The 21,998-nt window shown below is 44.2% G+C and overlaps 3 protein-coding genes across 3 annotated transcripts; 1 reads left to right on the forward strand and 2 right to left on the reverse strand.

Annotated features, from left to right (window-relative positions):
• The first annotated feature begins 505 nt into the window (after positions 1 to 505).
• LOC124341968 (serine/threonine-protein kinase BRSK2-like) lies at positions 506 to 8,545 on the forward strand. Its single transcript, XM_046794925.1, has 13 exons — positions 506 to 590; positions 732 to 1,415; positions 1,574 to 1,668; positions 1,811 to 1,896; positions 2,079 to 2,219; positions 2,359 to 2,509; positions 2,988 to 3,203; positions 3,709 to 3,920; positions 4,032 to 4,256; positions 4,356 to 4,819; positions 6,629 to 6,795; positions 6,883 to 7,081; positions 7,174 to 8,545. Exons 2-13 carry the CDS (start codon positions 1,325 to 1,327, stop codon positions 7,929 to 7,931), a joined length of 2,805 nt encoding a protein of 934 aa, XP_046650881.1. The 5' UTR covers positions 506 to 590; positions 732 to 1,324; the 3' UTR covers positions 7,932 to 8,545.
• Positions 8,546 to 8,961: 416 nt separating this feature from the next.
• On the reverse strand, positions 8,962 to 16,825 carry LOC124341967 (brain tumor protein-like). The gene is made up of 3 exons (XM_046794923.1): positions 16,645 to 16,825; positions 14,134 to 14,489; positions 8,962 to 13,953 (listed from the first exon to the last, which is right to left on the reverse strand). The coding sequence occupies exons 2-3, from the start codon at positions 14,395 to 14,397 to the stop codon at positions 11,404 to 11,406; spliced, it is 2,814 nt and encodes a 937-aa protein (XP_046650879.1). The 5' UTR covers positions 14,398 to 14,489; positions 16,645 to 16,825; the 3' UTR covers positions 8,962 to 11,403.
• A 794-nt stretch (positions 16,826 to 17,619) lies between these two features.
• Positions 17,620 to 21,748, reverse strand: LOC124341969 (harmonin-like). Its single transcript, XM_046794926.1, has 16 exons — positions 21,329 to 21,748; positions 21,154 to 21,271; positions 21,013 to 21,096; positions 20,921 to 20,932; positions 20,756 to 20,852; positions 20,668 to 20,692; positions 20,454 to 20,609; positions 20,235 to 20,379; positions 19,652 to 19,854; positions 19,337 to 19,586; positions 19,182 to 19,250; positions 19,056 to 19,118; positions 18,887 to 18,964; positions 18,631 to 18,729; positions 17,891 to 18,540; positions 17,620 to 17,698 (listed from the first exon to the last, which is right to left on the reverse strand). Exons 2-16 carry the CDS (start codon positions 21,256 to 21,258, stop codon positions 17,662 to 17,664), a joined length of 2,073 nt encoding a protein of 690 aa, XP_046650882.1. The 5' UTR covers positions 21,259 to 21,271; positions 21,329 to 21,748; the 3' UTR covers positions 17,620 to 17,661.
• Between the last annotated feature and the right edge of the window lie 250 nt (positions 21,749 to 21,998).

Raw genomic sequence — 21,998 nt, forward strand, 5'->3', positions numbered from 1 at the left:
AAACGCTTATTTGTCATATTATTAAATGAGAATTGGTATCGCGCGTTAATCGCATATATGTGCTCCAGCGAGCCTCATTATATCGCACTACTCTTGAGACATTAATCAAACTTTAAATGAACTGAAATTCACACCGAGTTTGTTATATATATACAATTATAAACTGGCAGCTCACTCCGTGAGGCAACCATTATACTGCTAGGAGACGGGAGAGAAGGGAGAGAAGAGGAGGGAGGGGGAGGGTATCACGACGGAGGGTGGATGAGAGAACTGGAACTTGGAACTAGGTGGGGTGAATAGAGGAGAGAAAGAGAGTCCGTGAATAAAACAGGAGAGGAAAGAGAGAGAAACGCTGGTGTAAGGTTTTGACCTTCCACCAATATTGATCGAAATATACGCGCTGCTGGCGCCTGCGCACTCGAACCTGTGCATTCGCGCTCGGTGAAAATCCAGTGCTGCAGAACCTTGTTGGCGGCGCTCTTTTTCTATCATTCCAGGATCAATGATATGGAAAGGTTTGTTTCCGTCAGTCATTTTTACAATCCAGTGTATAGAAAGTTATTTTCAAGAGCCGACCACTAGGGCCGACTGTAAGTTCAGTTATTTTTTTATCTGTTTGAAGGGGGGCCGCATCAGAGAGTCAAGTGGTTTTGATTGATTCAGCAGCACCGATCGTCACATCACATCAGATATAGACTCGAAAACCATGTCTTCTTTTGAATGTTAAATAGGTTGTATATTCATGACTTGGAAAACGCGCCTCGCAGCTCCCGTTTCTTTCTACAAGGAAAATAAAATAGCCGTGACCCAGCAGCACCCGGCAGTCGGGACGACGATACAACCAACGCGTAACGTTGACGCCGCCTCTGCGCCCGCGCCGAACGGCCCTAGCTGGATGTGCCCCAGCCCTCCTCCTCCTCCATGTCGCATCCGTCGATCAGTCAGAAAGTCTGCTGAAAGGAATCAGGCTCCCTACAACTTGCCAGTGGATTCACCATCTATCGTGAGGCCGCAACGTTCGTTTGCCCAGTGCTGTTGTAGAATATGAAGCGGTGATCAGCAACTCGGACGATTTTGTACTAGACTCATCCCAACGACATTCGCACATAGCAGTTTTTTTTCCGGTGTAAATCTCTCAACTGAGTGGGTGCGGTTTAGCAGTGAAAACAACATGGCGACTCCAATGGATTGACGAAGACAAATAATAAAAATCAAAAAGGACGGGAAAAAAGGTTTAGGAACTGCAGTGAAACAAAAAGAAAAGAAAAGAGAATCATTTTCGTGTTGGTATAATACTTGGTTCGTAAATCCTCGGAACGGCGCAATGCAGCGAGATAACCATGGTAGCGGTATAGATCCGCGTCAATATGTAGGACCCTACCGAATGGATAAAACCCTTGGGAAAGGACAGACCGGTAAGTTTTCGGCATTAAATTCCACTGAAAATAGTATTGAGCATGATGGCAAATCGATTCGAGTTATTGGTTGGTCTGTGTGACAGTCTCATATCACGGTGAATAGAAAAATGACAGAATTATAATATTCGTGTTTTTTAAAACCCTTGCGTGAATAGGTTTGGTGAAATTAGGGGTGCACTGTGTAGCCGGGAAGAAGGTGGCCATCAAAATCATCAATCGGGAGAAATTAAGCGAGTCCGTCTTACAAAAGGTAAGTCACATTGTTGCGTTCAATTCCCGTGACGATTTCAGGTCCGTTGTTTCCTTGCCAAGCCTTGAAACAGTAATGAACATTCGGGTGGGGGTTTTGGTTATTGACCTATTTAATGAAGTGCAATTCGGTTTTCTGTTAGGTGGAGCGTGAAATAGCCATCATGAAACTTATAGAACACCCCCACGTTCTCGGATTGTATGATGTCTACGAGAACAAAAAATATCTGTAAGTCCATCAATCGATCTAAGAATTCGAAGCCCCTTCTAGCCCCTCCTTCCCATTCCAGCTGCTGGCAGAAAAAAGAACCAGCCAAGCTTCTTGTCGTTTTTGTCAATGTAAACATATAAATATTTAAAAGAAACCTTCCAACTTCTCTCTCTCTCTCTTTTGTGTTCCTTTGTTCCAAGATATCTGGTCCTGGAACATGTTTCTGGCGGCGAGCTATTCGATTACTTGGTCAAAAAGGGCCGGCTTACACCGAAAGAGGCCAGGCGATTTTTTCGGCAAATCATTTCGGCCCTCGACTTCTGCCATAGCCACTCTATTTGGTAAGTTGACATTTTCAAAGTTTTATACGACTCAAGTGCAGGTCAGGCGCCATTTTGAACCACACAATTTATTCATCAATCCGTTGGACATTTCGTGACATTATTTTATTCACGCTCTCCCCCCACCCTCTCTGTTTAGCCATCGAGACCTCAAACCCGAGAACCTGCTACTAGACGACAAGAACAACATCAAGATAGCTGACTTTGGTATGGCTTCTTTACAACCGGAAGGCAGCATGCTTGAAACAAGCTGTGGATCACCACACTATGCCTGCCCTGAAGTCATCCGGGTAAGATAGTTTTCATTTATTCTTCTCACGGGAAAAAATAATCTAGCGACTAGCAATAGACTTTTTTTCCCCTCCTTCTTTCCAATTAATTCGCTATTAATTATGATTCATCTTTTTGTCACTGGCCAAAAAGGTGACAAAAAATATACACAGCCTTTTTTGTGGCATAAATTAGTTGATACAAATGATTGTCATCAATCACTGTAGAGTTGTCTTTTTCGTGTCTGATAAAAGCACAAGACCAACTAAATGCATTGGTGACGCAACTATTTGTTTGCACATTTTTCGGTCGAGTCATTTATATTTATAGCGTCTTCTTCAAATATTATTTCTGAAACTAGAACCTGTAAAATTAGAAAGCAGGGTTTGATTAAATGCAATTGGTCGTTCTATTTTTGTCATGTGTTCTTTCCATTTTCTTCTTTTTTTATTGATTCAATTTTTGCATCTATTTTGTTGCTGACGAAAATGACATTAGGGAGAAAAATACGACGGCCGACGAGCAGACGTTTGGTCTTGTGGCGTCATCTTGTACGCCCTCTTAGTTGGAGCTTTACCTTTCGACGACGACAATCTGAGGCAATTGTTAGAGAAGGTCAAACGCGGCGTCTACCATATTCCTCATTTTGTGCCGCCCGAATGTCAGTCCCTCCTACGTGGCATGATCGAAGTCAATCCCGAGAAACGAATGACGGTAAGTTCCTCCGACTATTGATTTTTTTTCCTTCTTTTGCTCCTATATAGTCCTATACTCTTCAACTTTGAGGATCTGTGTCCTTCTTTGAAAAAGTTGTTGGCTGTCTGCAACGATCGATAATCCTAATTAGAAGAGAAGATGCGCTATATATCTAATTTCCATATCCCACTTGTCAAAAAACGTAGGATCGCAATTTCCGTAGCCTTTATAGAGTCAGCAAATATTGCAAAAGGTTATTTACAATTCCAAACTCTCTCTAATCATTTGAATTGTTATTGACACCCGCCGATGTCGGGCCAAAAAACATCTATGCCATTGTGTACATCGAGTTCATTCATCGCATTCAAAAGATTTGGAGAGTATGATGTATCTTAAGAGCCGTATGCTGGGGTTCATGGGGATGTTTGGAAGGCTCTAGTACGTGAGATGCTTGTTATTGACTCGAGAGAACTGACAAGCTGCCGCTACGGCACGCGGGATTTGTTTGTCATGCTGTCCACAGCTGGCCGAGATCCATCGCCACACTTGGGTGGTAGCCGGCAGTGCCGGATGTCGTGGAGGCGAACTAGAATTGGAGTTGCCAATGATGTCTGTCGTCCAGACACGTATTCTGCCCACAGAGGACGACTGTGATCCGGACGTTCTTCAAGCTATAACTAGTCTAGGCTGCTTCAAGGATCGCAAAAAACTCATTCAAGAGCTTCTTAATCCAAAGTGAGTTCTCTCTCCTAAACGATTGATTACCTTTCACTGCTGTGTCTATAGACACACACTACTACTCCAATGAGATTCATATGCTGATGGTCTCTCTCTTATTATTACTAGTCACAATACCGAAAAGGTCATTTACTTCCTGCTGCTGGATCGTAAGAAACGCCGACCGGCTTGCGAGGATGACGCTGAGCTTGTCGTTCGAACTCAACAGCCACGAAACGAAAACATAGACCCACCAAAGAAGAGGATCGATACTCTTAAAGTCAACGGCCCAGTGACCGCTCAATTCCAGCTGTCCCAAGGCTCTCCAATCATTGCTCGGCGGCAAGTGTACAAGTAAGTTTCCCTTTTTTCATTACGTCGTTGTAAGGTTCGGCCAACATCATATAGCATTGGATTTTTCTTTTTACTTTTTCTTTTTCCTTGTCGACGCAGTCACTGGCCAAGACGATCAACGGGGCACTCGACTTATCCTGGACCGGGCAATCATCACCACACTGGATTTGTGGCCCAGCCATTGAGCAGCAGTAACAACAGCACGCCATCGGCCTCTCCAGTGCCGTCCCCTCGACCCGTTCATCGTTTGCTTGCGTCCAATCAGTACGGCGGTGGTGGTGGTGGCGGTGGCGGCGGGAGCAACGTTTCCGGCAATGCCGGTTGCGGCAGTGGGACGTCTCCTTCGCGAAATGTCAGCAGCAAAACTCCGGCGGCCAACAATGGAGGAGCTCCTAGCTTAGGAGGAGGAGGAGGCCAACAACAACTCGCTGGCGATGGATCTTACCTTCAGGGAACGTCGACTCCACCCGGTTCTCCTAATCCGTGGAGGACTCGCCTTACCACTACTATTAAAAATAGTTTCCTTGGTTCGCCGCGATTCCACAGAAGGAAATTACTTCAAGGTATTGACCCTATATAATCCATCAACAAGCGACGCTGCTGCAGTTCTTTTTATGTTTAACGAACACAGCACACTGCGGTCGAAACTGAACGTTGGGTGAAATCGATTTCACTATGACACCGCGATAGGGCAAACAAAACAAATAAATAAAGGAAATTGAGACGAGCAGAATTGATCTGAGCCAAAAGCAGCGCAGACTTTTTTTTTTTTTTAAACAATATTGAAATATTCAGCGAGTCGGTTTCACGCTTCTATTCACTCGCCCATAAATATGGATCCAACATTTACTCTGCATCACCGACTCATTTTGTTTGTTTCCGGAACGCTCTCTTGTATAAGGGGGGCCATCTTGAAACGAACGTTCGTCAGAAAACGAATTTTCTTTTCTGTAAATAACACATTGTAGACATTCAGGTTAAGTAATCGGATTGATGAGAGGCAGTCGCCAGTTCGATTGCCGCGTCGGCAAGAGCGGAACCTGATCCACTGGGCTTAAATCGATCTCCTCATTTCGATCGATAGTTGTCCCGTTCACGTTTCCTACTCGCTCGTGTGCTCACAAACTATTGGAATGAGAAAAGATTGGAGATAGTTGTATAGCTAGGCTTTTCCCACACTGTCAGAGAGTACCGATCGTTTAATTCATTGACAGGATCGCTGTGTGCAACACTGTTTAACATCGACTGATTACAATCAACGTGTCTACTCGAGCTTAAGCCGTTCCTTTTGATCATTCAAAACAATTACAGGACAGAGAGAATCAATCAATTGGTTTTTATATAGTTCTATTAATATATTTTCAATCTTTGGCAATCTCTGATGCTGGAAAATTGCGGTCAAAGAGGTAATCGGATTGATTTATCGTCCGCTAGATCCCTGCAAATCTTTTATAATGAGATATGTAACTTTCAATGTTATAAAGTTAGAGGGAATATTGATATGCCGTAGTTTTGTATTTGTTAGTTACAGTTTGACTGGCTAAAGCCCTAACTCGATATAAATTTAATAGATGGGGTCAAACTGCTGTCACGATTTCTTTCAGTCCTGGATTTATTAGCTGAGGAGAAAAAGGAGCAGATGCGTCATGGTTAAAAATGACCGTCTATCATTTCCATTCAAATTCGTTCAAAGAAACACTCGCCTTTGTCTCGAGGGATAGTTTGTGTTCTCCCTGGAGGGCGTTCCCGTTCACTCGCCCTAGTAACTAGACGATGCGGAAGTCGTAGCTGGAGCAGAATTCATTCATTTATCACGTCTGGCAAAGAGAGAATTTTCCAGCCAACAATCAATACTACCGAAAACTCGTCGTATATAGTGACCAAGACAATGAGACCGCCGGCAGTTGTACACTGCTATTGACGAAATCGTTGGCCATGGATGGCGATTTGTATACGCTCGCCTCATTTCCACACACACCGACACACGCACTGCTATAAACTGTTGTATGAAGATCTGGCCAAGTCTCATGATGACGATCAATACAGCATTCAGCCTACGCTGCTCATCTGCGCTGCATCGATCGGTACCGAGTCTCGTACACACATTTGCTACGCTACCACTCACTATATAGACCATGTCAGAATAAGACACTGACTCCCTTTCAGCTCGTCAAAGCAAGTTCTCGGAATAATGACAAGAGATCGTTCGTATCAACCAAAAAGGCCGAATCCAATTATGTTTGGTACCGTACCGGTATAGCGTAGCCTCTTGACTTTTTTAAGAGGCAACCAAACAACAACTCGAGACTTGAAGAAGATAAAGCCAATTTCGTCTTAACAATTTGTGTTTTGTCGATCTTTTTTAACCATAGGGGACGAGGTCAGTCTGACACCGGAACCGGAATCTTCGCCGGAGCTGACAAAGCGTTCGTGGTTTGGAACTCTGATGGGCAGCGAACGTGATGAAACTTACACTATACTAGTCAAAGGAAAGCCATTGGCCTCCGTCAAAGCTGACCTGATTCACGCCTTTCTATCGGTGAGCTTATAATACCCGTGCAGCACAACAACAAACAATCTCTGATTTATTATTACATCTGATTGACTTTGTGAATTGACGAAATAGATTGCAGATTTGAATCACAGCGTTGCCAGTCCCATGTCGTTCAAAGTAGAATACCGTCGCGGTACTTCCGGACCGGCAATGTTCCAGCGCCATGTCCGATTCAACGTCGATATTGCTGCAATTGGTCAGCACGAAACCAAAGGGGAACGTTGCGCAGAAATCGACATTCTTTATGCCGTGACGTTTGTTTTGATTGCAGGTAATAAAAACACAATGTTGCTGATAGTCACACACATACTGTATATTGTTGAAATGTGTGTTTGGAACTCAATGTGCCGATTGCGTTTATAGGGAATCTCCGTCGCTTTCGCCGACTTTGCGAATTGATCCAAGTTCAGGTCTGCAGTCGGCGGCCTCCACCGGCGTCCCCCAGAGCTTCACGCAAGTTTACGTCGTCGGAGCTCCGTGACAGCGAAAGTGGAGGGTCCGACATATCGGATAAGTCTTCGTTGTTGACTAGCGAGCTGGGCGGCAATAGCGAGAGGGCGAGAGGTTGTACTTCATCAGCAGCCGTGTCCAGGGGGAAGACGTGCGCCAAAAAACCGGCTGGTGCCACGTCGTCTACGACCGCTGCCACGACGACTGCGGCGCCCGTGTCTACGTCGATTCTCGGAACGCGCCGGCCGTCTCCTAAATCTCCTCCATCCAACCCGCTGGCCAATCCCATACTGGAAGAGGTGCTCGAGACGCAGCAGCAGTCTCAGTCTAATAATCAGCAGCAGGATTCGGTGGAAGTAGTCGGCAGCAGTCTTCCGATCTTGGAGAAATCCAGCCTTTTAGTCCAGGACGACAGTTTGGAGAAAATGAACGTACAAAATGGACTGAGTCCCGAGCAGCGAGAGAACGGCAATCCGCCAACTTCGATCGTCCCGCCCAATGAAACGGACGTCGTTGAAACTAATAAGTCGTCATCTCAGCAAGACAATAACGCCAAGGTAGCGCCGGCCATTAAAATCAAAGGTAAATCTACTCGAGGCGATTCCACCGACGCGTTACTCAGCGACGAGGAAAAGTCACAAAACGACGAGAACAATGCGTCGATGGAGTGATGAGGATTCAATAATTGACAGCGTGACGTATTCCATAACTTTGTTACCTCGATTCAATATCCCTCAGAAGAAACTGACAAGAAATTATTAGTACTTTATTTGAGCATAATTGTAAGAGAGGCATTCCACGACATTTGTCCAATACTTTGCCGTCCCATTTGACAGCGCGAGAAACAAGAGGGAAAATCATTTCTTCCTAATTTTGTTCAGTGTTTGATTTAATTTATTTATTTCTAGGCCTTCTCAAATTGTGTTTTCTGTTCATGTGGTGGGAAAAAAACGATTTCTACTTTGACAGTCAAACGAGAAAGCTATGAGATATACTGGCCTAATAAAATTACTCCGTGATCGACAAGCGCCGTAGAGCTGGATGTTAATTTTTTTAACTGTCAATTTTTCTGATGCTTAACTGATAATGAATTTTGTGTACGTTTTCGAACTAATTTCATCGTTGCCACTCTTTATAACTCTTCGTTCCCTAGTCGATTCCAAAATGGATTTTCTTTTCTTGTCAATGAAGCAGATTGTGCAGTGATGTTATTGCAAGTGGTACTGTACTTTACTTTGTTTAGTATTGATCCAACTAATAAAAATTGGTCTTTCTCGTCAACCAACACACACGTCTTGTTTCATACTCATTTTGTTTTATTATAACACCTTGATGATTGAAAAGAATGGAGACGAGCAGCTGTAATATTTCGTTTATTAACTAAATAAATGTTTATTATGCACGCACAGAATATAGGAATTCATTTTGGTTTGAAATGATTCAATATGGTGCGTAAATCAATTCCGATCGAGCCCTTGACAGCGCGCGTACACTCTCTCCGTCGTCAGACCTGCCTGAAAACTAGAGAAACTATTGAATGAACCTTCATGCCGACATAACAACCGACTCTTTCACCATCCGGTCAGAGCCATCCTGAGTATGTAACGATGCTGTCAACGAGATTCTGAAGCCTTGTGTTAAAAACCTTTTTTTTTTCTGTTTTAAGTAAATGTGGCGGCAATGAAATAATGAAACAAAATACTCGTGCTTTTGCTTTTTTTAAAGGAAATAGCTGATAGATAAATAACTGCCACCTTTCGTTAAGATACACGCGAAAGGAAGAATGGAGAGCAAAATAGAGAGAGATGGGTGGACAGAGAGAGAAAGAGCCAATCCGGAAGCGAAATTAACACTTTTTAAAACTGAAATAATAACAGTACAGTAATTGAGGTACACAAGGAACAGTGGACACAGACCCAGGGGGGCACAGAGGCAAAGGCATTTGTATACAAGCGGCTGATGGAATCGATTCGACGACAACAAAAAGAACAAGACAAGCCAATTTTCCCCTCTAGAGGTTTTGAATTCCGCGTACGATTAAAACATATTCACTTAAAATTAGAAGAAAAAAGACGGAAGTGACGATGAGAAGAAAGATACGGAAAACTAAATGATAAATGCCGGTCTCCTTGGCCAATATCATCGATCATAGCAAAGGAGCGACGAGTCAGGAACACAAAACCCAAAATGATACTGAATTCTAAAAAAGACCACAAAATAGGATGGAAATTCCAAGGAGCAGGACAGACAAGATTGGCTTATCAATTCACAAAACAATTTCAAAAAGTTTCAACTAAAATTAATGTTTTTTTAAAAGAAGTAAACAAGAGCAACACAACGAAACAAATGCGCACCGAAAAAACTGGTAGCAAGGAAACGCATGGAGATTTTGCAAATAAGAAATAAAGAAAAATTGGCTGTTAACACAAACCTTGGATGAATATACATGTGAGAAGATAGCCATAGAAAAAAAAAAAAAGAGTATATAGAGCTGCACTTGTTTTTATCAGGCACAGGGGGTAAATTAAGAGAATAGCCACATTTAAAAAAAATTAAAGGGGACTGAAAGTAATGACAATTTAGAATTTCCCTTAATCCCTGCGCAGAACAAACACGAGAAGAGCCAACTCTAACATCCAACTTCATCTTTTTTTGCCTTTGAGCACTTGGATTGGCTACTGCTGACTTTCTCCCATCCCACAAAAGAAAAAAAAAACTGCACGAAGTATAAATTTCTACTTTCGGAAACAAGATTATATCAAACTTGACTGGCGATAAACAAAAAGGAAACAAATGGAAAATGAAAGAGGGGATGAATTGGAAACAGGAGACAAGTTTGACCCTGCTATTTAAAGACATTTTGCAACTTCACATACACATCAGGTGAATCGGAAACAGCCCCCCAAATACGCCAACCTTTCCCGCGAGAGAAAAAAAGAAAATTTCAAATCCAATAAGCGCCTTTAACTGACGAGATCATTGCCGAGGAGTGTGGCAGAAGCTTGCGAAAGAGAGCGACCACATCACAGAAAGAGGAAAGTCTTCTCGTTAACATTTCTAGTTGGTAATGATAATAGAAAAAAAAAATTTTTTAAAGAAGGATGCCATTACAAAAGGCGAAACTTTGTTGTTTTTTAAAGAGGAAAAAAGCAGTAATAGTTAACCAGAGAAGAATAGTGAGGCTTAACTCCTATCACAGGCCGAGAGTAATGACTTGTTCGAAATGACAATACTTGAAGAGTTCTTCACAAGTTTAGAGGAATTCGACAAAAAAAAAATAGAAAAAAAAAACTTAATTACGGATCAACAGGATTGTGCACGTTCTTGATCAGTTGAGCCTCAAAGTGATAGTTATTGAAAGAAGAAGACAGTTTGGATAGATTCAGATTGGTCCACGAGCCCAAAGATTTGTTTCTTTTTGGATCCCAGGATGACGGGCGCATCATGACACATAGTTATACAAGCGAAGAAGTCTCTCCTCATTTCTTATTACTTAACCAACAAAAATAAAAACTACCATCAAAACGAACCGACGTAGGAGGGTAAAGAGGGGCTGAACCGTTGATACAACAAAGCCAACATTCTAATCAATTCGTGAGCATTTCTCAATAGTACCCAATTTTTAAAAAACGGAAGAGAGCAAAAATAAAGAGGAGCTATTGCTAGAATGCACGACAGCTGCTATTAACCATTCCCAAGTCAACAATTTCGCGAAGACGAGAATTTTTTTTTTCTTGACTTTAAATCCATTCAAAGACATTTTTTTTTTTTTTTTCAAATTTTTAATTTTAAAGACGAGGCTCGCACTTCCTTGCCGCAAGGTTCCACATTTTACTTTCTCAGGCTGGCAACAAAACGGGTAGATTTCTCCGGAGCTACTCCCACATTACTTGACTAGTTCGTTTTTCTTCTACCAAGTCGAGCTACCGAGTCGACTGATGATGCGAACTCAAAATATTCAACCAATAATTGATTAAAAACAAGATCGATTTAAGTGCATTATTCAAATCCCTCCACCGTTGTTGGAGAGACGCAAGAAATCGGGAACTTCCGGTTCCTGACGATAAGACCCAAGGGGATATGTAGATTGACAAGAGAATGTAGGAAAAAAAATATAGAATGAAAGAAAAATTCAACGACCAATTATAACGCCAGAGGAGGGATTTGCACGTAACGGTAGACGTAGAGACGATAATCTTTGCTGGCCAAGACGACGGATCCATCGTCGAGGAGAGCCACATCGAAGCACTGGGCATGCTTGACCTTGGATTCGAGCGCCGAGATCAGCTGTCCATCCTGAGTGAAGATGGTCAAGTTGAAGTTGTTGTGGTTGTCGGCAATCAGGATCTCGCCAGCAGAATTGATGCCAACACCGATGGGGTAGTTGGTCAAACCTTCGCCGCCAATCTGACGCAAAAAGACACCTTCGTAGCTGAAGACCTTGACGCAGTGGGCACGGTTGTCGGAGATGAAGATCTCTTGCTTATCGTTGACAACGACGCCATTGGGGAATTCCAGGTGTTTTGAGCAACCGAATTTGTGCAACACGTTACCCATTTGATCGAAAATGATGACGCGCATCACTTTGCACTCAACCACGATGATACGGCCCTTGGAGTCAACTGTGACACCGCGAGGATGCTGCAGCACATTAGCACCAAACTTGCGGGCGAATTGGCCGTACTGGTTGTAGATCTGGATCTGATGAGTAGGTGAACGCTCGGTGACGATGATATCCCCAGAGGTTTTAACGACGGAGACACGATTGGGGTAGAGTAACTGGCCATCCCTTTTGCCGCATTCACCAAACTGGAACTTGAAGCGTCCTTCCTTGTCGAAAATCTGGATGCGATGGTTATTGGTGTCGGCAACAATGATGTCATTTTGAGCGTTGACAGCTACACCAGACGGTTCAGTGAACTGGCCCTCCATTACACCAAATTCGCCAAATTTGCAGTGATAAATCATCTTCTGACGTTTAATCTGAGAGCGCGGAGGATAGAGAGAAGTGCTCGACATCAGCTTGGACAGCTCGAAGAGAGAAGGATCGTTTCCCATGGAAGAAAGTGATGAGCCCTCTAATCCGTTAGAGCGCATAGACGACGGCGGCATCTGAAACGAGTCGAATCCACCAGCATTGGTGCTCCATTTCTCATAAGTAGGTGGTTGTGACAGACTGGGAGTTCCCAATCCAAGGTCGTTGAGACCCAATCCGAAACTGTTGCTGGACGTGGACGTCGGGAATCGTTTAGCCATGAAATGCGAATCACCATTGGGTGTAGACAAGTTTCCAGCTGGGCTCAAACGTCCATTGTTGAGGGTCAAGTTAACACCGTTGACCGAATAGTTGGTGCCCAGCAGCATGGAAGTGGGTCGAGCGATGGGAGGCTGCATTTTGGACGCGGCGGCTGCAGCGGCAGCTGCGTTGAAGGATCCAGGTGTGTTGGGTTCGTTGGTTGAACGGATGTAACCGTAGGTGTTGCGGACTCCAATTTGAATAGCCTTGTAGTTCGACATGAACTCGACATCCAGAGAGCCTTGGAGATTCAAATCAGGTGGGCAGAAGGCGAATAGAGCAGCGAATTTAGCATCGAGTTCTTTCTTGAAGAGAAGAGCTTCTACTGGCGACGACTGCTTCACTAGACGCTCGACAAAGCTGCAAGTCTTGAGAATTCGCTCCACCGCTTCCTGGGTCTTGTGTCCAAGATCGTTCAAAGTTGTCTGCTTGTTGTTGTAGACACTTTCTAATTCGCGAAGGAGTTCTTCACGTCTCTCATCCAAAGCAGCGCGGTAAAAATGGTAGGTTTCAGTGACATCCGTCTGAGCCTTGGACAGCTGGTTGGACATTTTGTTGACAGCCGATTCGGCAGCCTGGACGACGGTTTTGAGCTCAGCAGCCTTGTTGCGAGCATCATTCAAGGTACGGTTAAGTTGGTGTGCCAAACGAGGGGCAGCTTCGTTGAGAGCCTCGATATCGTGAGCTGGTCCACTGTGCTCCATCAGCAAACATTGGGTGCAAGCTGGGACGGAACAAGTGTGACAATAAAGAGTTACCGACTCTCCGCGATGACGGACGCAGGGCCGGCTGGCGTTCTTGCAGTTGGTAAAGTTGTTGGACGACGAAGACGGGTTGGCTAGCTCGGCCAATGTCATGAGTCGATGTCCCTCGAAACAGAGCATGAATTGATGAGCCAGGACGCACGAAGTGCAAAGCAGCGAAGCGCAGTCGAAACACTTGGCAACAGCCAAGACAGGATCTTTGGCTTTGCAAGCAGTGCAAGTAGCGGAATTCCATCCATTGTTTTCACAGAGCGGAGTTGTAGCTGGTGTCTCGATCATGTGCAGAGTCGAAAAATCTTTGAAAAGACTGGACGAAGACGACGATCCTTGATGAGAAGGCGGCGACATGAGACAATCAGCTTTGCAGACTGGGCAGTTGGTACTCTTGTCCAGCAGATCTGTCGTCATGCCATCGTTCATTTGCTGCTTGTCCCAGCACATCTGGCAGAGTGCGTGCAGACAAGGAAGAACTTTTGGTAAAACGGAAAAGGAATCGCCGACGCCACAGACTGCGCATTTGGTGGCCAATCCGGGGCTAGAGACTCCACTGCTGCTGGTACTTGAGTTGCAACCTGGTAAACCACCGCTAGGTGGCCGACTGCTTGTTCCACTGCTTCCCATGCTCAAATTGTCCTGTTGTCATAAAAGAGGGGAGACAAGAAAAAAGAAAAGGCTTAATACACAAGACTTGTTTTCTACCCCACCAATCCACAATATATTGTTGTCATGTAGAATAAAAGCATTCTCGTATTCAATTACGTCCGATTCCCCAATCGGCTTAGTGTTTGGGCTAGATGGAAAAAAGTAAAATACCTTTAAAGCTGATCCGGAATCCAGATTGCCGCTACTACCCAATCCGTTGAGGTAGAGGCTGAGTGCTGAATTGTGCATCATAGATGAGCACGATGAAAAATTGGTGGAATTCATTCCATTGAAGACGCCACTGTCGCCGTAACCAACCAATGGGCCGAGTCCAAGATCGCGAGCCAAAAGCGGATGCTCGTTGGGATCGGAGAAGGAACCGAGTGGTGATGTGCCGACCGAATCCAACGAGGACGGACTAGGCGAAGATGCCATGGCGAAATTTAAACGATCGCACCAAGAGATTTGTGTTTTATTGAACGACAACAACGATGATGACGACGATCGACACTAGTTGCAAATGGCACCTGGAAAAAGAAAGAAGAAAGAAATTGAACTTGTTGCCACTACACATGGAATTGCAAGACCGACTTGGACAAAGAGAACATGATGAAAACACATCTAAAGAAAAGTTTCTAAAAGAGAAAATTCCTCGTCACGCACTTTCTCTCTCGGATCGTGAATGTGGCAAAAATAATACACCTTTTCCTTTTTGGCGTGAACGTGAAAGTAGGCCACTTTTCACCAGTTACTTTCATCCAAAAGATTTGGTTTTTCTTTTGTTGGGTATAAAATTCGAGAAAAATACATTTAATTCAAATAAACTTCCGGTGGTGAATCCGAATCAGTGCGTTTTGTGTTTGAGATCACAGTTCGTTGTGTTGGAGATGTACAAAAGAAGCTTTCCTATTGGCTACCGACAAACCCCTCTTGTTCTCCCCCCTTCTCTCTCTCCCCTGTCTGTACTTTATCCCTCCTTTTCCAAGAGGGGCTGTGTGTCTGGTTCTTCCACGTTCCCCTTCTCTACCTCAGGTTTCCGATCAATAATCGGGCGGCGTCCCAACTTCAACATGTAGAATGCTGCAGACAGAGGGTGTTGCTATCCGACGACGACGACGACTACCACACAGAACGTTACTTTCGATGTTATCGATCTGCTTCAAATAAGATGGCTACTACTGAACACGTGTTGCCTCGTGACGACGCCAAACACAAAAATACATATAAAAAAGACTATTTAAAAAAATTAATTCACTCCAATCAAACGGATCAAGGCACGTGTTGCTGCTGACTCATCACGTGACGAACGAGGGAGAATCGATCCAACAAATCTCCATCCAAACTAATAACCCCCAAGCATTTTCCATCTCGGATCAATACACACACACACACACTGAGCCCCCCCTCTAAAGCGACGTCAATACTTTTTTCAATGCCCATTTGGAATTTTTGGAACAAACAACGAGATCCCAACGGTTTCAGTTAGGGTTCTTCTCTACCACCCCCGCTGAACACAAAGAAACCCAGAAATATTCCACCCCTCTGAATCTCAGCTTCCCCATCCCCCACACATGGAAGATGTTTTTGGACACAGACAAAAATGTCTTTTCTCTAAACTTTATTGTGTGTAGTAGACCATCTTTCATATAGATTGAAAGGAGGAGGGGGAACATTCGAGAATGGGTCAAAAAACCCTGAGGAAAAGGGGGGGGGGGGTCAGGAAAAAAAAGTGAGTACACCCATACCCCCTCTTTTCTTTTCTTTCTTTTTGGTAGGCAGCTGCGCCATGTTGGCCGCGCACAACAGCTGTTTCCGTTTCAACCCGGGCTGACCCTCTCTCTCTCTCTCATCGTGACGACACTCTGATTCGTTGAATGTTAAGGGGGACGGCAACCATAGCAACCCACGTGCTCTCCCCCCCTTAGTATCACCCTCCGACGCTGACACATCAGGGGTGGGGAGACAAAAGAGGCCATTGCTAAAAAATACAGGGCTGCCCTGTAACACAATCAAAAGTAGTTGGTAGGGAAGATCAGAGGCCCGAGGGGGTTCCTGCTTCCAACATCCTCCATACCGGAAACATGAAAGGGGGGGAGAGAGAAATTCTTTTTTCGGTGAATTCAAAACCCAACAAAAAAAGAGAGGGGAGAAATACGAGAAGTGAACGTACTTTCGTAATCCCTATTATATAACTGGTAGTGACCGAGATAATAAGAAATCTCCCTCTCGAGACAATCAACCCGCATTTTCACCGTTTGAAAAATCGTGACAATAGTCGTGTGTGTGTGTGTGTAAGACTGTCAACCCCACCTTCCCAACACACATTAAGTTGCCTTTCACTCTCTTGTAAAACTGGCCAGATGACCTGCTTTTTCCGCACGCGGGACACCCGCACGGTTTCTCTTTCTGCACGCGGCATTTCCCACCAACTGAAAGTGTGAAGAAGAAAAAGTACCGCTACGTTCGGTTACCACGTGCACGCGCGGGACTTTCACGTTTTCAAACGGCGCGCGTATTCAAAAATTCTACACCTGACCTCAATATATAAAACCGTACTCGAATAACATACCAACAATTTAACCCACCATCTTGCCAGACAAAACACGAGGGCCCCACGAGACAACTGGTTGCTCACACACACGTGACAATGCAAGACAAAAATAAATGAGATTTGTGACTTACTGGAAAACTTAAAACGTTGAGACGATGTGTTGAGTAAAAGGCTGAAAAATAACGGCATTGGAGATTCACCACAAAGATGATGCCGTCATGACGTTGGAGCGTGCTTGTTGTGTGTAACAGTTCCTGGCAGCAGCTCTCAGACGAATGGAGCTGCTGACGAAAAGAATCTATCCCCTTTCCTTTCTCCCCTCCTCAACCAAGTGACACACTGCCGCCTGGTGGTGGCCGTGCCATCTGCCGGCTGAATCGCTACAAAACGAACAAAGGCTGCTGCTGCTGCTGCTGCTGTGTGAGTTTCTCTTCCCCTCTTCTCGCTTTCATGCCCTCAAACATTCGTCACCTGGCCATCACTTTATTATTACGAGAATAAAAACGAGAACAACATCGAGTGGCAGATGTTGCGAGACGAGTTGATTCTCTTGACTTTGAATTGTTGAAACAATCGTAAAATTTTATATTTTTCATGACGACGAATCAACAGTGGGTCACCACCACCACTGGTCGTGTCGTATTCCATTTGCGTGCGCGCGCTGCCTTCTTTAATACAATTACGTTCAAGATTGGCATGGCTACGGCTAGACGGCGTGACCTATCGATTCACTACTCCATTTGAACCCCCTCATTTTTCAATCCAACCAAGAAGAATGTGTGCAGCACTGCAGCTGCCTGTCGCCTATGGCGGCTTTATGGGTGCCATACTTCAATTCCTTACCTGAATGTAGGAGTAGGTACCTGAAAAACGTTGCAACTATTTGTTGTTTACCTTTGTCGTGGAGACCCGACATCTCGACGACGACAACAACAGAAAAATTCTTTTTACTTTTGCGGCAGTAGCTACTCTAGTCATCATCATCATTTTTATGATAGATATAGAAAGTTGCCATTGTTGTTGTTGATCTTGTGCTTTCTCTCCGGCTTTCTTTTTCTAGCCAAGTGTAAATGCAAAAAGAAAATATAACCACGCGAAAAATAATGTACACTGGAGGAGATGTATTTTCGACGACACACAAAAGAAGATCAGAGTTCGGTCACGGGGACACAGTCGATGTACGTTCTGTCCAAAATAAAATAAAAAGGACGATTAATCTGTAAATAGATATTTATAAACCCCCGAAAACTTTCGATCTCAAACACAAAACATTTAACGTGGAAAGTGTCTAGATAATAAAGTGAAAGCAGGCGTGACTTGGTGTGTGTGTGATTACAAGCCGAGCAATATAACAGTGCTGCTGAATCGTTCTCTTACGTTTGACCAAAGTCCGTTCGGGAAACGTAGGGATGGACTTTGATGGTGACTTTATTATCGGCTGACTGAGAAATCGTTACATCACGGGCCGACCCTCCACCAAGTGAAGTTGTGGAGGCAGCAGCTGCCAACGAAGCCATTTTAGCTTGAATATCTGATGATGGAGCCCGCCTGAATGTCGATAGGACAGGTGGTGGTCGATCGGGAGAGATTTCTTTTAAAACAGGACTCATTTCAGCTGATGGGGGTTTCTTTGTTTCTTCATCAACAAGATCAGAGGAAGGAAGTCGCTGCCTCAAACGGGCTCGAGAAAGTGTTTGATTCAATTCCGTGTGTAACTGGTTCTTGATGGTCCCGTCCAACGACTTTCCTACTCCGCCAGGTGATACACTATGTCTCTTCGGCGGCAAGAAATCCAATTTCGTAGGTTCAGGTCGCAATTCTTGATATGTACCAATCGACACTCGTACAGCTGGCTTAGTTCCTTCCGGTTTGCTGCGTATAGTAGTCGGAGTAGTTCCGTCCTTCTCATCTTGTCCGGATTCATCCATCTTTCGGGGCTTTTCAGAAAGATCGTAATCGGGAACTGGCACGGGTGGCGGTGGTGCTGGTTTTTTCCGTGCGGCGATAGTCACACCTGTCGGCAACGGCTGAATAAATAACACACACACAAAAAAATTAACTGTCAGACACTCAAATAAAAATGTCTACCAAGAAACGAGTGAAAGCTATATATATACCGGCGGTGGAGGAGGTGCTGGCGGTGCGGATTTACTCGTTTTCAATGGCAGGTGCGTGTTCGATGCCGGAATTTCTTTGACTTTACCTACCTGACTAACCTGTGAATGCACAATCGGAAACAGTTTTAAGGTACTAGGGGTTTCATCAGTGGTGGTGACGCACCGATTGTATCGGGGACAAGCTTATCGCGTTATCTCGTATCCCATGCTATATGCCACTAAATAATTAGTTGTACGACAACAAAAAAAATGTTACCGGTTGTCTAGTCGGGCTGTCGACGCTGACGTCTACGGCCTTTAGCGATACCATTTTCTGTTTGAACTCTTCCATTAACTGTGAGAAAATAAAAAGAATTAAATTCGGAAAAAAAAGAAAACTTTTACAGTAACAGTTTTAGAAACTGATCATAGATGGCCATCCTTACTTGCTCGTGAACGGTACCTCCACCAACTGACTTAACCACCTTTTCCGGTTCCACATAAGTCCTCTAAAAAAAATACATAAATACAATGTCGAATGACACAATCGTAATGAATTAGTTGCTAATTACCGTTGGTGGTGGTGGAATGGGCTTTTTCTGCGACGAAACTGTTCCGTTTAGTAATTGAAATCTGGCGTCCTGTCAAACAATTAATTTGAACGATAAAATTTGATAACGAAATTATGAAATGAAAGTGGCATCTGCTGATGTCGACGTGTATATACTTCAAGCTGTTGGCGGTCTCTGGCAAGTTTCTCCTTTTCTTCCGCCAGTAATTTGTGAGCTTCTTGAATCCGCCGGCGTTCTTCTTGCAGCCGCTTTCGTTCTTCTTGTTCCTCTAAAACAATAGATGTTCGGTTCCATTGGTGAACGTCTTGATGAATCGTTTCTTGGTCGTTGTGGTCATGTCGATTCCATTCCATGTCGTTCCGGCGGCGGAAATCGACTGTCGCGGTGCCGACCACTATGCCTCGTCTGAGCTCGAAAAGAAAACATTTTCACGTCTGATTTCACTCGTAACACAATGATGGATCGACAACCTTTCATCAATGACGTCAATCATTTCTTCTCTGACGACGGAGAGACGTTTCTGTTTTCCGTTCTGCAATGGGCTTTGGTCGCCGTTGATGGAAGACGCGGCGCTATTGTAGCCGGAAGATTCACCAGGTGAAATGAAATCACTACCAGCCCCTCGGCTGATAATCAAATTCAAAACAGTCGATTCTCTCAGCATGGATACCGCCTGTGTTTGGTGAAATTATAATAATGAAAGCCAGTGAATAAGAGCATATGATGATGAGTCCGTTAATGAACAATAGGACTGGATCGGCCTGCTTAGAGTGAAATCGATGGGAAATGTGAAACACGTTTGAAATTTCAATTCAATTCTTTTGTAGGCCGTTCGCATCAAAAGAGGTTAACGATGCAAAGCGCGCTATTACGAATGAAAGAGAATAACAGCAACAACAAAAAGGAGGATAAAAGAAATTGTTTTGATACCTGATTTGAATGAAGAACAGGAAAAAATAAAAGCGTGACCAGAAAAATAATAATAAAAAAAAATACCCAAGGTGGTCCGCGTGACTATGACAAACAAGACGAGAGTTCAAGGATAGAGTATACCTCATCGAAATCCACGGAGGTCATATCCATGCCGTTGCAGTGGAGAATCCGATCACCGGATTTGATTCCGGCAACCCTGGCGACGCTTCCTTCTTCTGTCGTTTGAACGTAGACTCCTCGTCTGTGCGGTGGGCCTTCGCAGACACTGTATAGAAGAAACAAGGAGACCTCGTAAAAAATAATTTGATCTTAGGAGTGCCCTTGACATGTAGAGCGAACCTGCATCCGAATCTTCCTTTATTGTCTGAGCGGAGAGTCAAGCTGGCGAATGAAGTCGCTACTTCGCTACAACTCCACGAAGATGATGTTGACAAGACCGGATGGTGGATTCGGTCGGTCTTGACCGGTTGCCACGATAGAGCGTGATTGGTACACCTGTAAAATTCGACTGATCGTGACTAGCGCCTTTAAAACGGGAGTGATGCAAACTTACTCGTAAAATGGGACGAGGCCTCCACCTAAAATAGATAATAGAATTCATTAGATTTCGCAAACAGGCTGCTGATGATGAAATGACTGACTTCTAACTGACAAGGTGACGTGGGATTTTGATCGGATGAAATTAAGCATCTCTTTATGTAATGCTTCTTCTACTCGCATGCCATCAATGCGGATTACCTGAAATTAAAAACGGTATCACTTACACACTAGACTACACAGCGCATTAATTTCGAATGTGATCCCACCTGATCTCCAACCTAAGATTTAAAAAAGAAAAGAAACAAAGGTATTAATTAACATGATTAAAAATGATTTTCAGTTGAACGCTAAATGTTACCATTAATCCTTGCAGCTCGCTTTCACTACCAGGTACAATTTTGGTAACAAAGAATCCCAAACCATATTCGCGGCCTCCACGTATCTAAAATAATGATGTGGCTATTGTTTCATTCAAATGAAGAACATGATTGTTGCTTACCCCAAATCCAAAATATGGGACGCCTGGTCGTCGATTCAGTCGTATTGTTTTTAATTTCGCCGGCTTCAAGCAGACCGGATCAGCGGCATCAGAATAGATATCCATTACGTCTCGTAGTCTTTTCGAAAAAAAGTTTAATCGGGGCACCAACACAATGGAACAATACAATCGTCACCTAAAGCCCGAGGCAACGGATGCGCTGACCGTTTCCGCTCTCGAAGAAGAGTCAAAAACTAGAAAAAACGGCCCAATGAGGTTTAAACCTGAACTAGCCAACCAAAGAGATTTCCACCGACGAGCTGCACTATCCCATCACGTGCAACCACCTGATCCGTTTTTTTACCGTTCGTGCGCTTTTTGCTATTCGGTCAAACACGACAAAGACCGTTGGGCTACGAGGTCAAATCAATTTTACAAAGTACGCATCACCGGAATCAAGGACGCCGGAAATAATCCAATAAGCACGAATTTCCGCTAATACAATCCACAAACAACAAAAAACCCCAGATCAGACTGTATAGACAACAAGACCGAGTTCTACCACCGACTGCAGTTAACTGAATACGAACCGGCCAGCTACACTACCGTCTCCTGCACCCCTCCTGCTCACACACCTGCAGACCGCCTCCCCCATCCGAGAAAAAACGTAGGAGGGAAAGGTTTTTTTTTTCATGAAATAGGAGGGACACTTCCTGGGGGGGAAGCGTGCGTCCTATTATAGTAGACCGTATGTGAGCATCACAGGAGGACAGGTGTGTGTGTAGCTCCATCACAACCGACATCTATAGTTTTTTTTTCTTCCATCCATCGCTCATTGGAAATATTTACGTTTATAGAACGCGTTA

This window comes from Daphnia pulicaria, chromosome 6 (assembly GCF_021234035.1).
Source record: "Daphnia pulicaria isolate SC F1-1A chromosome 6, SC_F0-13Bv2, whole genome shotgun sequence".
NCBI classification, from domain to species: domain Eukaryota; kingdom Metazoa; phylum Arthropoda; class Branchiopoda; order Diplostraca; family Daphniidae; genus Daphnia; species Daphnia pulicaria.

Coding starts and splice junctions, on each gene's coding strand:
- LOC124341968 (XM_046794925.1), top strand. CDS start 1,325: ATGCAGCGAGATAACCATGGTAGCGGTATAGATCCGCGTCAATATGTA. Junction 3,204..3,708: donor ATCCCGAGAAACGAATGACG/GTAAGTTCCTCC, acceptor TGCTGTCCACAG/CTGGCCGAGATCCATCGCCA. Junction 7,082..7,173: donor GACGTTTGTTTTGATTGCAG/GTAATAAAAACA, acceptor TTGCGTTTATAG/GGAATCTCCGTCGCTTTCGC.
- LOC124341967 (XM_046794923.1), bottom strand. CDS start 14,397: ATGGCATCTTCGCCTAGTCCGTCCTCGTTGGATTCGGTCGGCACATCA. Junction 13,954..14,133: donor ATTCCGGATCAGCTTTAAAG/GTATTTTACTTT, acceptor TTATGACAACAG/GACAATTTGAGCATGGGAAG.
- LOC124341969 (XM_046794926.1), bottom strand. CDS start 21,258: ATGGATATCTATTCTGATGCCGCTGATCCGGTCTGCTTGAAGCCGGCG. Junction 18,730..18,886: donor ACAGCCCGACTAGACAACCG/GTAACATTTTTT, acceptor GTGCATTCACAG/GTTAGTCAGGTAGGTAAAGT. Junction 17,699..17,890: donor CGAACGGACTTTGGTCAAAC/GTAAGAGAACGA, acceptor TATTTTGGACAG/AACGTACATCGACTGTGTCC.